Source organism: Stigmatopora nigra, chromosome 22 (assembly GCF_051989575.1).
Source record: "Stigmatopora nigra isolate UIUO_SnigA chromosome 22, RoL_Snig_1.1, whole genome shotgun sequence".
Lineage (NCBI taxonomy): Eukaryota > Metazoa > Chordata > Actinopteri > Syngnathiformes > Syngnathidae > Stigmatopora > Stigmatopora nigra.
In genome coordinates, this window is record NC_135529.1 from 5859795 (window position 1) to 5876418 (window position 16624).

A 16624-nucleotide genomic window follows, 5' to 3' on the forward strand; every position below is an offset into this window, starting at 1 on the left:
TATTTACATCGCTTGAAAACACCTCGGAAGTATTTTGTAAACATCGGGATCCCTAATGAACATCAAAACATAAAACACGTGACCTCAAAGAAAAACAATTCTGGAATTAAATTAGAAAAAAATATGTTGACGGAGTTTGTAATCATTAGAACATTACTAATTGGACCTTTAGTAAACAAGTTGGCTATTAATTACCAACTTATCTAAAAAGAGGCAAAATACTCGGTCTTTGTATTTGGAGATTATTTGTGTCCTAATAGGACCAAATTATGGGAAGCAATCAAGAAAATTCAGAAAACCAAAACACATTGTTTAAGTTTCTTACAGGCTTTTGTAGGTCTGTTTTAAAATGTTCAATAGGTTTGAGATCCGGGATTTTTTTAGGTGACCAGGTAAAAACATTGCTTTATCTTTTAGCCACTTTGTGGGAAATTTGGTTGTATGATTCAGGACATTTTCCATTTGGAAAACCCATCTGCACCCCAGCTTGAACTTTCTGGTCCAAATCTAGCAATCTTCCTTTCTGCATGATCATTTTTCATCTATTTGTTGAAGTACATGAGTTCCTCTTGAAGTCAAATAAAATGTCATAGAGTAAGAGTCAATCGACTTGAGTCTGTGTGATACAAATTTCAATTTCCCATCTCAATTATTAATTATTAATGTTTCTACCTCTATAAATGGTCATGTTATTTCTACAAAACTGCCTTTTTTAGTTGTTTTTTTGTTTCCAACGGGAGCGTTTGACTATCACAAAGGGGACATTCCACAATAAATTACTTCAAAAGCGTATTAGGCTATGATTTATCATTCAAACGGGATGATTACTTTTCAGCATTTTAAGCTTACACACACATTAAGATGGACAGAGCACAGATTGAGAGGTAGGGCCCGAGACGTCACCCCGCGTTCACAGAACATCCTTCTGCGCTCGGGACAAAAGAGGCAGGCTGACAGATGAGGCTCGTGTCTGGGGGCAGGGAAGTTGTATGTCGCTGCTGCTTTGCTCTGTGTGTCTATACGTGTGTTCTACTTATGCATATGTGTATCCACGCTTGTCTGATTGTGTGCACCTATACGTGTTTGTGTGTGCATTTAGGTGGATGGAGTGGGGGGTGGTCTCATGGGGCGGCTCTGTGTCTGTCCCATCTGCCACCCCACTCTACTGACACCCAAGGGAATGGCATAAGGGGCAGGGATTTCATTTGAGAAAACGGAATTGGGGTCCAATGGTCTAATGGGCAACAATGCAGTTTTTACTGACCGACTCAAGTCAAAGGACACTGGCTGTGCGTGGAAGCCAATCTCTTGGACAAAACAGCGGGCCACCCCTGTCAAGCTTCGCATCATACTGCCTAATAAGGCATGGCTCAAATGATAAAGGGGCGCTGCATATTTTAGACGCACACATATTGCATACACCCGGGGCTAATGTCAGCCTAATGCATGGCCATGCTGTGGCCGGAGGGCTAATTGGGTATATAAACACAAACATCTCCCTTGAGAGCAAGGAGAGACTATCCCATTTTTATTCTGAGAGCGACAGTAGTGTGACTTCAACTTGGAAGCTCATCAATACATCTGCAATATCAATAATGAAATGTAACATGGTCCTTGCTCTCATTAGAGCAGATGTTGGCTTTTCTCCCAAGCGGTGCATGCAGTGTGGTGAGGAACGCCTCTGAAGCAGGTGGCTTCTCATCTTGTCTTTATCCAAACTGCGATCAGAAGGCAGTAAATGGCGCTGATGCTGCCACCGCCGCCACAGCAGCAACAGTGAGAACACTCAAGTGGAGACAAAGCATATGTCTCTTGCACCGCCAGGCAAGGAGAAGATGAATGCCGTGGCGTCGGGAACAAAGCTGACTTTAACACCATATCGAACCAGGGAAGAGTCAAGGAGAAAGTTTTTTTTTGGGTAAGGGTGGGGCTTGGATGATGAAGCCACAGTAGCGGTCACATGACTGCCAGGTGGTTGAGCACCATATGCCCAAGTCATTGACTCTTGATTTTCTGGAAATATGTTGTATAAAGGCATGGGTGCTACCCTACCCCCTTATTGCTTTGAGCACTACGTTAATGAAACAGTTGCTGTTTCCTGGCATTACATTAATTACCCGATCAAAATAGAGTGGGTAATTAACTGCCCTCCTTTACCAGTGCTAATTACATTAACGAAGAAAGGGCCATTTCAGGGGGGGGGGGGGGGGGGTTGAGACACCAAAGCAGCGTAGTGACAAAGACTTAAAAAAGCAAGACATACAACATGTTCTGTTGAAATGGGTGACATTTTTAGATGGAGAGGAGGCCACATTGGAAGGTGGCTCATGTGGTTCTAACTCGGGGGGGCCCCCAGAGACGGGGTCCTTGGAGACAAGCGGGCTCATTGGGGAGAAAGATGGGGGGGATGGAGGTCGGTGTTGTTGTTTATCTTGACACGCTTTACACTCGCATTATAATTAAGATGCTGCGGCTCATCAGCTATGTATACAAAAGAAAAGCTAAACAAGTATACAGGTTACTGATGAACTGATTAAAAAAAAAATCCAGCCAGTAAATAAGTAAAGGCAGGCAAACTACGTAACTAGTAGAAGATATAATTCCCAAATCAGAAAACAACAACCAAAGATGCTGCCTGATTTGTTTCATTGTTTTATTTGGAGCACAAAATATAATTACACCTTGCGATATACAAATTACATTTGCACCATGTTTGTACCGTTTTAAAAGGATAATGGATTCAAAACGTTTAAATTGCTAATATTCTTTTAAATAAATAAAGTTAATCACACTCGGAAAAAGAAAGTTATGAATGTCCTCGTCTCTGTGTTCTTTGTTTTCACATCCTGAGAATGACATTTGTGTTGTGATTTATTAAACAGAGACGAAAAACTGAAAAAGATGCCTAATGCCTTATATTGTGCTTTCATATATTGTACTGCATAGTGACTAACCTGTGCTCTGCAGAAACATGTTGAATGAAACTGATAATCTAATGTTATGCTATTGTATCAAATTTTCCATGTAGCATGACATAATTACAGTGTGGTGTCAGTTAAAAAAAAGCATGCATTACACATGAAAAAATGCTAACTAACATTTTTCCCCTTATACAAGGATAATCACCTTTTATGGCCTCACTTATAATGCATATGTAACTTTAATCCTAGTTCTGTCCTAGTTTTTTAGGAAAGCCACGTCATAGAAATGCTCAAATCCAATCATATTGTTGTTCCGTTTACATTTTGAAACAGAATCACTTATAAAACGTTTATATTATTCGCTAAACTAGCTATAATAAGTTAAATTGTTTGTACTTAAATAAATCAATATATGAATTCCTTTAGTAATAACCCTTGAGACAAATAATTCTCACGTGTAAAATCTTTGAGTTCAGAACGAAAAATAAAAAAAAGGGGCTAACGTTTTTTCTGGAATGTAAATTGTCTTCCAAAAGTCTACTACAAAACATGTCGCTAATTCACAGACAGTGTACACACATGCTGTTTAAAGTGTCCATACACAGACAAATAGCACCCTGCTTGTCAGAGCTGTCCATCATTCAAAAATTGTTCAGTGCTCATGTATATCTCTGGCATCGGTCTGGGCAGGTGACGGAAGTATAAAGAAGATAGCATGTGATAGTATGACAGAACAAAAACAGGGAACTTTTGAAGCTCGTGGCGGAATTGGGACCATACACTTTTCTTCCTGGCACAATCTGCTGAGCAAAGAAATATTTGCGGTCTGTGCTAGGGTTAAGGTACATACTCTCCTCTACCTCTGGAATAGATGTCTCGTCTTTGGATACTTTGTAACGTTTGCCCATTCATCCACTCGGGTAAGAGTGGACTAAGCAATGGCTGGAAGGGCTCAGGTAGAAAAGTAAGTCACGGCTGCTACGGAACAAACTTTCCATTGGCCCTGCCCTCTTAGTGCCAAAAGAGGGGTTAAGTGAAGCAGTGGTCTGGGGGTAGATTTGCTACATCGGAGGGACAACCAGGCCCGTCATTGCTGGAGAGAAAGAAATATGCAAAATCTATGATTCGGATTTTGCATTCATGTACTGCACATCCAGCAAGTTTCTGTTAGCGGGATCAGTCAAAGCTCGGCGTGGTTAGAGGAAGCGGGTTAGACTGCATTGGTAAGTTCAGAGAGCGGGGTCAGATAGTGAGTGGGATGGCTACCTCGGAAGCCGTTCGCCGCCGAGGCGGGACAGGCGGGGGAAGGCGAGCCCTGTGGCCTGAGAACGGGAGCAAACGCACTCTTCTGTTTGGCGGCGGATGGGAAAGAGGAGAAAGGCAAGAGAGATGACGAAGAGCTGGAGCTTCCGGGTATGGTCGGGCTGGACGGCATTACTGTAGAGAAGCGCCCCATGTCAGTCTCAACTTTTGACGTCTTTACGCCATGTTCAATAAAAAACAAATGTCTTACTGTAAGGGGATCCGGTGGGAGAAGCGCTGCTGAAACCAGGTGAGCCAGGAACTCCTAGACTGGTCATTGGAACAGTTCCATAGCCTCCAGTCATTCCACCGCCACCCCCATAGCTTGACTGTTGAGGGGTGGAAGCTGACGGGTAACCTCTTGGCGATAAGCTGCTGGAGTTGCGAATATATCCTGTAGATATATGCATAGACATTTTTTTCATTAAAGGCTTGGGTCTTAGAGTATACGAATCCGGAGCTCAAATTAGAAAAGTGTTCTGTTCACGAACCTTGGCTGCTTTGTCCTGGCTCTCCGATGCTTACTCCTAATTGGGGAGGGTAGGAACCTAAACCCATGACGCTGCCGTGAGCCGGTGAACTGGGAAGTGCTTGTAGCTGACTGTGAGGACGGGGAACACTATAGAGGGCTTCCGCAATGTCAGCAGCTCTTTTTAGTAACATGTCCTACAGAAGATAAAGGAGGAGACAATTGAGAGACGGTGGCCATGTTTACGCGGTGCCAAATATTCCAAGTACTATCATCCAAAAGCAAGACCAAACAGAACACAAGGGCGGAATATTGTACATCTAAATCCAGCTAATAAATTACTGAAATTTTCTTAGAATTAGACAGCATTACAAGGTTGAAATGCAAAGAATGTGTGCAAGTTAACATTTGCAATTTGTATAAAAAGGTGTGCCTCCAGTTTTACCTGATTACTATGCGGATTCCCATAAAGAGCCTCAACAAGATCTGCTGCTCTTTTTAGTAGAATTTCCTGCAAAAGGGTTGTTCCATTATCATTTCAGATTTGGTACATTAATATAGTTTAAAGGTGCATAAAATATATATAAATCTATATTGACTGTAGATTTGAATAGATCACTCTCTCACCTTAGCCATTTTTTCTGGGTCACCAGGATGCCGTGGAATGACTTTCTGAAGCCGCTGGAAACCGTAATCTATTGTCGGCTCATTCAAGGCTAAAATTAAAAGGCAGATTGAACCTTAAATATCTCATACCTCTAACAATTTGTCTGTCTGTCAATTCATCCATCTATGCTCACCTGTGTAGATGAAGCGTCCAGGAGCTCCCTTACAGAATTGTTTCGATTTATAGGACAATGTGACCTCCACCACCCCTGGAATATGACGAGGCGGAGTCTGAACCCGAATAGCGTGTGGTGTGATTAGCTGTGGAAATAATCACAAATGTATGTCAATGGAAAGTAAAAATACAAATAGAAGCCATAGAACACATGTGGGAAATGTTAGTCTCAGGAACGAGGAGAGAACATTTTATTCTTACCTCACTCCAAACTAGCATGCTTCCAAACACCACCTGCAGTCCGTCAAAAAAGTTCTCCCCAATGACAATGACCATAGCACCACCTGTAGTCCAGCCTTCACTGGGACTGATGGCTTTGATACATGGGGTGGCTGAAAAGGGAACCAAAGTGTTTTGCTTAACTCCATATTTCATTTCTAATTTAAACTGTATTTTCCAGTAAAATAGCTGTCAAGGGAAAATGTTATTCCCACAAAATTTCAAATGTGTCTTCCCCTACATTAAAATAAGGATTTTGCATAGTATACATGGCTGACTCTGTTATAACCAACCTATTTTCAAAATAATTTTGAGTACCCATTGAGTGATTTAAGTATGCTGTTTTCTGTAGACATAATTGAAGAAGTGGGTGTTGATGTTGGGCTATGCGATATTTTCTTACCATACTCCATGGTATTCTCCACAGACTCGCCTGGCTCCAATCTCCGAGCCCTCCGACCGTGTTTAGAGTTGTTGTGAACGAACATGTTGTCAGACACGGCGAGGACGTGGCCGTCGACGCTTACGGTGCTGGACAGGACCACCTGACACAGAGGGAAATGATCCATGACGATCTGTGCATGACTTGGAGTGCGTGCTGGGAGTTACAATCTCTGGTTTCAAGCAACTAAACGCCTCCAGTGAAACAATTTGACTTGGCCCTCTGAAATGTGACATCAGTGGGAACTTCATAATATATCTGCATTCGTGCACCCCTCCACTTATTTTTTTGGGGGCCTCCATATGGCTTCACCTAACTTTGTAATTCATATAGCAGGCAGCCAGCTCATCCTCACTACGTGATCCTTCAATGACACCAAACATATGGAGCAAATCTCTAGCTTTTGCTGGGTGTTAAATCAGGCCATGATATATTGTGGTGGTGATTTGGTCTGGACACGCCATGTGTGGGATCTAGCATACATCTGCTTAGCAAAGATGACACAGTCATGTAAGATCTGTAAGATGCCATTTCTAAAAGTGATTACCTGTTGTCGAATTAAGAAAATGTTTCAATTTGGTGGCATTGAATCAATATATAAAGCTATGCATAAATGTTTAATCTAATACTCATTTCAGTCTCCGATGATTCACTTTTACAAACAGTCATATCACCGTTTGAAAATAAACACTGTGATAGTTTTCACGTGAAAAAGCAATAGAAAGAAAATACCCACGTGCTGTAGGTAGTAGAATAATAACTGTAAATTATCGATCAAGCAGCTGACTTGTGACACACACAACGAGCACCTTTTAACCCAGAGATGAGAGTCATTGCAGGCTCATAACTTCTCAGCATGTGTCACATCCCGGGAGTCAAAGCAAACAGGGAGGAAGGCGCAAGACGCAGAAGGGAACAGGGTTAGCCAGGAGAAACACAATGCCAGACTGGGGCCGCCGGTGCTGAAAGATGGCAATGGAAGTGAGGCCGGGGTGTCCCCGGTGACCACTTCCTGGGTCACAGAGTGTGACCTCTTCCATCTGGAGCCAATCACTCAATTCTTGACAACTTCCTGAAACACCTCGACCTATTTCCTGCATCCCAGCAGCCTCCCTTAAACATATAAATACTTTCTTTTGTCGTCTTGTCTGTCCTACTCCTTATTGATTTCAATTCACCTTCGCTCCCTTTGGCAAACTTGTCATTCGCATTTTGACTTACACAAATGCCAAATTGCCATTCAGGCAGAGCACATTAGTGTTATGCTTTGCATCGCCGTGATTTGTGCATACGCTCATTTCGGCATCTCATCACAAGCCCTCGTCTCACTCCGTGATTTGTTTTCATCTACTGGTACCTGAAATCTCCTCATGTCCCTGGGGTTTCCTGCCGTCTTCAGACAATTCTGGTTGCATTTCAAGAAAAACTTCAAGAAGAACCTGCAGAGGTAAATAAGAGGACACGTGTTTGTGCAACTCTGGCAAGTAAGGAATAACATTAACAACAACAACAACAAAAAACGAAAAGAAAAAGATCTTGTGTCTGATTACTTTGCTCACAAACAACACTTGAACAGTCAAAGGAGACATTCATTATTTTCAGAGACAGCCCTGGTGGGTGCAGATTTACGTGGGTGTTGATGCAAATCTATCTGATTACAGCTACGACATCAATCCGGCAATTAAGTTTATAGTCTGGTAAGTCAATGCTATTAAAGTCGAAAGCAAGTGACGAGAATGAGAAGTCCGGCAAATAGCTTTGTTGTATTTCAAAGTAAACTACAGACAGTGATATATGCCTGCACACCCGGGGGAGCGCCGTATCCCACAATGCCATATTTGAACCGCCACATGGGAATGAGCATGGATACAAAAGTACAGAGAAGGGTAGCAATAGAGACCGCGGCAGTGGCATGGACACGGATTGCGATGGCGAGTGTATACGTTTCATTATGTATGTATGACTTTATTCCGAGTTGGAAAGGCTGCAGAGACAGCCAGCCTCTCTTGCACCAAAGAAAACGAGGGGGGAAAAAATGGATAAATAGGGGAGAGGGAGACTAGGCAGAGACTCCAAATCCCAGGTGTACGCAGTTCGGCAACATAGCCCGCTACCATGGCAACGCGGCTCTGCCGCAATCCCAAAGTCCCCACGCGGAGAGGCGAACACAGCGATGCGAAAGAAGCTAACAACATGAACATATCTTGTGCCGCTCAAAAACAGGAAAAGGATAGTTTGCAAGGTGAGATGCAAGGGAATTGGGTGGGGTGCTGGAGGCTGGGAAAAACACATTAGTCTCATAGTGATGTGCAATTAGTCCCTTGATGTGTGCCAAAGAAAAAAATGAAATGATTTGAAACAGCAATTGGCAAATAAAACATCATTCAGACGTGCTTTCCTTCCACGGAACAAACACAACCATTAATAGTCCAATAAAACTAAAAACATTGTAGGAGCAAGTGTTCCCCCGCCCACACTGCGTTCTGTGAAAATTCTCAGAGTTGTCTTCAGGGAAAGTAAAGCGGAACTTCACTTGAGACCCTAAGATATGAACACACCCATGAAATCCTTGCACCTTCCTTTCATCTTGATATTTTTTCCCTCAAAATTTGCTCCCCTATGGGAATAATTTCAATTGTGTAGCCAATGTCTTGATTTGTGCTATTACATCAGAGGACAATCTATTTGGTTCCTGGCAGGGATTGATAACGTTTAGTCTCCAAAATGTAGAACAATGTTTGGGATGGGCCAAATACTGACTTTGCATCTGGGAGTCTACATCTTGATAGATTTTCTTAAAGGGTGCTAAATAAACCAGCTCAAATAAACAACTGTCATGTCAAAAACAGTATTTCAAACTCTGATGATAGAAAAAAAACTAATGTTTGAACACAAAAAAATGCAATTCTTGCAGATTAAGAGTAATAGACTCTAATCCAAGTGCACGTAATAATCCGGATTAATGATTTTACAAGGAAATAATAGGATAATTTACATTTTTCTCCACTAGAGAATTCACAACTCCACAATTGAATGTTGTCTTTTTCAACACATTAAACAAGATTATTTCCGCTGCAATGCATATGTTAAAGTGTTGTCATTCCTCTTAACACGCTAGTCCAGAAGATACGGAAAATTGTGACGTCAATTGTAGGAAGATGTAGTGGTGCAACACCGGAAAGAAAAAGTTGAGAAGTTGATTGCGGTTGTGCCACTCACTCAAAAAAACAACACAGCCAATCCAGACACTATATGGAAAAATGACCTGTGACCTCTTTGCACACTTTATAAAGGGCCCTTGACCTTGTTTGGTGATTTCTTCTCATCGTGCATTGTTTGTATGACACCAGATGCCTCACACATAAACACATTCACATGCGTGCATGCACACTCTAATTCATTGAGACCCCCAACCTTTGTCAAACCCCCCCTTCGCCCCCAATCCCCAAAACCCATTGAGTCAACTTTTCACCCCCCCTCAGTCCGGACGCACACAGCTGCAAATGCTGAAATTAAAGCGAGACATTGACGCATATATTAGCATGTATTAGCTGCTTTCCCCTGCCCACTTAACATGCAAATCTCCCAGCCCCGTCGCCTCGCACCTTCTGCCACACATTCATTTGCTGAATTATAATTAGACTAATCTTGCATAATTAATAAGAAGTCGAAGACCCTCTGTTTTTTTTTCTTCCTCCGCTATTGTGGTTGCGAAAGTTTAATATTGTCGTTGTTTGTTTTTGTTTTGGTAATGCAATACACCCACACACACCTCCCCGGCCTCAAACAAGAGATGAAGAGGAGAACATACAAAGTGGAAGTGATCTTCATGCCTGTGGGGCTATTTAAGAAAGGGGTTATTTTTAAAAAGAAGTGTCTCTACGTGTTTTTAGTGCCTTCAATATTCTAGTATTTACTTATACAGCTCCAATTTACTAAAGTTTGAGTTAATGAGATTGTGAGGATGTAGGGAGACGCCATAAAAGGGGGACAGAAGTGAACGTGATGGCCAATGAGGACAGCGACGAGCAGTTAACAAGAAATTCAAGCAGGTCCAATTTTCTTCACCGTCTGCTTAGCACAGACGGACTTTGGCTAGTGGACGCAAACAAAGCAAAGACACACAAGTCTTAAAGCGAGGGATCACGTTCCACATAGGAACCACGGGGAGTCTGTTTTTTTTCTCTTCTGTCTTCACTTCTACATCTCTGTTAACCCCTTTTGTCTGCATCTGTTTCAGTTCCCAAGACTAAACACGGGCCTCGCAGCATGTATTCGCTACCCTAATGGTGACAACTTGCTCAACTTAAACTCCAACAATCATCCTTTGGAAGCCTACATGTAAATTTGCTATTTGTCTTTCCTCTGGGACTTTCAGTTTTACATTTTTGTCCATTGGGGCATCTGTTGCACATAATACTAAAGACTGACTACTCTTTTACACATGGGCTTAATAATGACGGGTACACCTAATCCTCCCAAAACCAACAACATTTTCATTGACGTTCATCTGCACTAATGATTTTTGACATAAACTGCCTTTTCACATGGATATAAAAGACATCAGCCTCTTTGTTGATTGCAGGTCAACTTTTACCAGTTGCAGCAACTTCAGTGATTATCATGTACTAAAATTAGGATTCTATTCAAGAGAGAAACAGATAGATGTAAACTTATTATGGAACATTTCCATCAAGATGAAAAAAGTATAAAAGCGTGATGTCCCGAAAAATAAGTTTTTCAGCCCAAAAATTCACCTGCTATTTTTTTTTCAATACTGCACAGAAAAGAAACACTACTTTCCAAATCTCCCACCAACACCCTGTCTATAGTCAAAAAAAAAATTAAATAGCAGAAAAATAGAAGTGGAAAAGACTGAGGAAGAGAGATGGAGATTTATTGATGTCCTCCATCCAAGACCATCACTCATCCCCCTCACTACACACACACACACACCCTCACAACCCTACACACCACCCAGAAAAAAACAAAACAGTGTCCTGACATGGTGGGGGGAAAATTAGGAAACCAGATGTGAAGCATTAAAACATACTGACATGCTGAGGAGGGCCTTCCTCTGCCACAGTCACACACAGGGAGCACTAAGTCATACAGCAGGACCTCAAAAATGCACGTATGCATCATACACGCGTCACACATGAGCAAATGCCCTTACACGCCTATTCACCCGAAAAATACACAATAGCGCTGCGTGCGATCAAAATTCACAGGCTGTTAATTCCACCGATTACAAGCAGCGCCGAAACGCAAAGTTGAGTTTGGTGGACCCAAATCCCGGATAAAGACACGTTGACCGTCAATTTGTTTGGCGTAAAGACAAAATCCACAGATGGCTCTTCATGCACCAGGGTATGTATATGCATCCAATTAGTACATGTAGCAAGAACCAAACAAGACAAGCCAAGGGGGAGGGTTGGAGATGTTTTGTTTTGCTCTTTGGGGAGAGCTATGTTTTGTGGGGGCAGAGGGGTGGGATCAGTAATAAATACCCCTAGACCTGAGTCCCCTGGCAGACTGGAAGCTAGACTGGTCACTAGGGTTAACACCCGGGGCACATGACCTCTGACACTGCTAATGGGGCACAGAAAACCCTCAATGAACTGATACACCCTCTGTCGCATACCACCGCAAGACCTTTCACACCAGGCTTCCACTCAAACCCCCCAACACATACACACACACACGCACATGCACACCTCACCTCTTAAAACATACAGCCGTATCACTAGCATCAGTTTCTCACAGCCAAACTGACTCCTTGTTCATTTTTTTTCACTCTTTTTGCCGAGTTCTGCACAAATTCAATGTGCGTTTTATTGACTTGGACACCACTGTTAATGCTTGAAACCACCAACACGTCAACAGCATCCTGGCTAGCTTTGCTGGGAGGCCCTACCTCGCCCCCTGTGACATTGGGCTATTAAGAAAAGTTGCCCAGGACAAATGATTATAAACTATGCTATAATTCACACCTATGGGAAATATTAATCTCCAGTTAACCAAATGCAAACTTTTTGAACCACACAAGCAGACGCAAAAACCAAACAAAAAACACCAGAAAGAACTCACCTTTGTGTTGACTGCTGCCAAGCAGGAAAGAGTTTAGGGGCCAGAAAAAACCTTGGATTGTCTTAAATTTTGTTGTCACTTGATATAAAACGAACAATCTACGGATCAGGCCTTGTGAACAAATGTTTTGCGTTAATCGAATTGGATCGTGGATCCTTCCGGTGACAAAAGTGAGATGGGAATTTTGGTGGTTTTGTTTTAAGAATCAAAGGTCAGAGATGTAAATGACTCTGCCATCCTATAAAAGCCACATGCTTTCGCATCACCTTCCAATTGTCCATCCCTCCTCTAAAGTTGAAAACTTTGACATAAGCAAACATTTAAGACACCAGGGCCCGATTTATTGATCTTAGCAGTGTTGTAAAACTTCCATCTGTTACTAAAGAACTCTAAAAGAGAGCATGTGGGGAGCAAATGTCTAAAAGAGGTACTCTTCACCGTGTAACTTCAACTTACTTGCTGTTAAAGTGCTTCTAATGTGACTTGAATTCAAAGAGAAATCTCTCAAGCTTAACCAAAAAAGTCAGCATGTGGGACAATGGTCAGCCTGCCAAATAGATGGATATGAAAAGATATTCCAACTGCGGAGAACATGAATTCACAACCAGGACGGGGAATAGAAGTCCCATCAGTGGGCTGACCTCTCCCAGAATGCTTGCTTCCTCCTGAGGGACAAGGATTCAAAATACACTCTCATAACTGTCAAATGGTGACACAGAGCCTCCTTTACAGCTGAGCAGATTTGAACATACCACAAGGTCAGGCGCAATACGCTCCCACTAATCAGACTTTTTCAATATCAATCAGCCACTAATCACTTTTACTGCCGCCACGTGTAAATCAAAGCTTGACCCAAACATTTCTCCGAGAGGATGCGCGACTCGGGGATGAAGAAGAGCGGCAGAAGAAGAGATGTCTTTTTAATTAGCCAGTAATGATAAGATCTGACAAACAACATCTGTTTCCTGAAAGCTAGAGTAGGGCGGCGGCGGCGGGGGGCGGCGGAGGAGGAGGGGTACGCCAAGATGGGAAACCTGTGAAGTCTCCACAACAGGGACCTGCTTGTAAGAAAGCGCGGGAGGGAATGCCGTGTAGCGTGACACAATAGAGAATGAGGAGGAAGACAGACAGACGGGGAAAAGAAATCTGACAGGGTTGAAGGCGTCTAAAAAATCCGAGATGGTTTTGACAGACAGAGGGAGGAAAACAGATCAAAATGAGAGCAAAGACGAAGAGGTGTGCCGGCTAATGGGCCAGTGGGGAAGGTGGGAGGGTTTAGAGGGAGAGAGTTGGAAGAACGTGTGAAGAGACGGACCAAAATGGAACCCCTCAGAGGTCCAAGGTGCTGTAATTTACTGTCCGTGGCTAATACGCAGCAAATGTGGAAAGTCCGGGACGAGGAGAGGGAAATAGTAGGCCGGCGGCGATGGTAGGGCGGTCTGGGTGTTGTTGGGAGGGGGGGGGGGGGGGGGGGGGGGGTGTTGCACACCAACTTTTGGGGCTCACAGCATGCCTGCTGAGAGCCTGTCAGCAGTCACATGCACCCCTGCCCTCAGTACTGACAGATTCATCAGGGCTGAGGCAAAATAAGCAGGCAGCCAAAAGTTTACTGCGACGTTGAAATAGTTAAATGGCGACTCCAATTTGGCTTCTCTTTCCTGAAGAGGGCTATACAACATCTGTTGCTTGACAGATGAAACCCAAAAGATATCGTCGCAGTTCAAAAAGAAGCATTTTTAGGCTTCTTCTTCCAACAAAATGACAGTGATTTAATAAGCAAGATATTAGAAAAATAGTCCAAATACGCCCAAATCACTTTTGACTTCCTGCTTTGAAGTATTTCAAGAAAAAACATGCAAGATTTCCTGTCTTTACATAAAACAACAACCAGATTGGCATAGTAAAATTAGAGAATCTGTGGAGCATAAATCAAGTCAGTGCGTCTTCTTAATTGCATTTTTTAAGAAACACATTAATTCACTTCACTTTGTTAATTAAAGTCTAACCAATGCCACAAATCCATTTTTATTTTAAACAGATGAAAAGAAAATAATGACTTGAACACACAATAACACACTTTGGGTATTAACCGACAAGAATCCTGAGGGTCCAACTGTTTTAGGTCTATTAAAGTGTAAATATTAGCATTCCTGAATGTTTTCTTTAAAAAAAATAGTGAAATTCAACTCCTGGGAGATTTAGTCTGTCCAGATTGCAGCTAAACAGACAAACTAACTCTGGAGGCTTGCCGGCTCTGCGTAGCACCGGGGGGCATTGTTAAGTCATTAGTGAAATTTAAGACCTTTACTCAGGAGCCTGACCAGGCTTCCATCATATCCCCACACACGCGAACACACACACTCCAACAACACCAGTATCCAGCTAGAGAAAACAACCCTGGTTTCTAAATACCACAGCTTGGCCTATGACTCTCCATAACACAGACACACAAACACAGAAGATCCCCATTACAAGTATGACAAGATCTGCTTCCGAAGTAGAGGGTGACACAGAGAATTTTGCCTGCAAGGCACAAAGGGGAAAGTCACATCCACCCACATAACAAGAGAGCTCACTTGCTTGTGATTTGAAGTGGCCTCTAAATCATGCTAATCTGCCCTCTTCTGATCCTCTCAGCCACCCGAGTTAATCTCCACACTGTTCAAGCAAAGGTGAACCCTATTAGGAGTCAGATAAATGAGAGCGCCTGCTCCAGCCACTTTGGAAGCAGCACATGCTTCATGGAATATTTACACATCATCACCACTATTTACTTTCACCCGCTCTAGTTGGAAAATTTACTTTGTTTTAATAGGATTGTTTCTTTTTACAAGCAGCACGCATGACGACACAATGGGAAAAAAGGAGGATGCAAACAACAGAAATGTGACCCATGAGCAAAAGTTTCAAGGAGAAATCTTAATTTGGGAAAAAATAGGATAATTTTGTCATTTCTCTTTAGCTAAATTAAATTTTTGTAAGTCAGGTCTACTCAATTTTTTCCCAAATAAATTGCACTCGATGCAACTAGCTAGAATTCATAAAAAGTTTATATATTACAACTAAATCATCTAAACAGCTCAAAAAGCTTTACTGACATTCAGTTGACAAAAAAATCATTAAAATCTTAAAGATATATGTTTGAAAATAGCAGTAATTTAAAGTAAATAGTAAATATTTTAAATGAAAATGTATAAGCAATTAATAAGATCATCTGATCTAAAAATCCACCATCCCCACAGTAATGGGGGAAACGTTTTTTTTTTTTACTGAAATATTTGCACATTTCGGAGTGATTACGATCGGAATGTTTACCACTAAAATTTCTCTATTTACAAATATCATGTCACTAAATGCACTTGATCTTTCTGGCTGTCAAATACAATGATGACGTTAATTGCTATTATGGCAATTCTCCAATGCAATTGTGTATTAAATACTCCCTTGAATTGACGCACTGTTAAATAAAAAAGAAAAAAAAACAAAGCTTTGATCCAAGGATCATTTTGACAATGTTGTTGTGTTTATACTGCTTTTGATGCATCAATTCAAAGTGCTACCCCACTTCTTCCATGTGTAAAGTGTGCTATTCCCTTTATGACAACAAAGTCCTTCAGTTGTGGACAAAGAAAATAAAGAAAAGGCATCTCCATGCAAGTAAACAGAAAAGTAAAGTGAAAAGCTTTACTCCTTCCAATATAGCACTCATCAAGTCTCCCCTGGGTTCTAGCTCCAGTCTGACACAAAGGTCCGCAAACTTTGAGTAGTCTGACTCTGACCGAGGTTCTGAGGCAGTACCTGTCAAAAAAAAGTGATTTTTGTGGACTATGCATGGCCTCTCCCTGTCTGTCTTTGTCTCCCTCTTCCTTTTGCCTCAACCCCCAGGGAGGAGGCATCCCATGGTCCTATGCCAGCTGCTCAGTGGTCCAGCCTCTGTGAGTGAGATGGTGCGCACTGGAGCCTCAGGCCCCTGTCGCCAGGCTGCACCCCCACCCAACACACCGACCCTTGTCTGACGGACTTACTGACAGGGAGTGTGAAGGGAGTGTCCACGCTTGGACCACCAGGGAGAGACCGTGACAGTTTACCAGAGGGACCCTGAACCTGACTTCATATGTGCATCAAAATATCTGCATTTTTTTGTGTTTTACTACTGAGAGAAAAGATTCCAAACTTGCACTGAGGCCAATTGACCAACAAGTTCTTTCCAATTTTTTTCAGCAATTCGGGCCACATACGATGCGCACCATGTTTGGTGAGAATCAGCCGAGTAGATTTTATGTAATCGTACCAGCAGACAAACACGCACACTAATGATGGTGAAAACAAGACCTCCATAG

The 16624-nt window shown here is 42.3% G+C and overlaps 1 protein-coding gene across 4 annotated transcripts in view; it reads right to left on the reverse strand.

The window, feature by feature from the left end:
* Nucleotides 1-2639: 2639 nt before the first annotated feature.
* Nucleotides 2640-16624, reverse strand: part of LOC144215762 (transcription factor COE2-like) — a 28717-nt gene continuing 14732 nt past the window's right edge. For 2 of the 4 annotated variants that reach the window (XM_077744892.1, XM_077744891.1), the window contains exons 7-16: nucleotides 7552-7633; nucleotides 6156-6297; nucleotides 5735-5865; nucleotides 5493-5619; nucleotides 5320-5408; nucleotides 5138-5203; nucleotides 4715-4889; nucleotides 4435-4617; nucleotides 4188-4358; nucleotides 2640-4014 (exon numbers count right to left, since the gene is read on the reverse strand). In XM_077744892.1, coding sequence (XP_077601018.1) covers nucleotides 3983-4014; nucleotides 4188-4358; nucleotides 4435-4617; nucleotides 4715-4889; nucleotides 5138-5203; nucleotides 5320-5408; nucleotides 5493-5619; nucleotides 5735-5865; nucleotides 6156-6297; nucleotides 7552-7633 — 1198 coding nt within the window. In that variant the 3' untranslated portion in view covers nucleotides 2640-3982. Of the gene's footprint in view, nucleotides 4359-4434; nucleotides 4618-4714; nucleotides 4890-5137; nucleotides 5204-5319; nucleotides 5409-5492; nucleotides 5620-5734; nucleotides 5866-6155; nucleotides 6298-7551; nucleotides 7634-16624 lie in introns of all 4 variants that reach the window. The other 2 variants (XM_077744890.1, XM_077744889.1) reach the window with 1 other exon arrangement.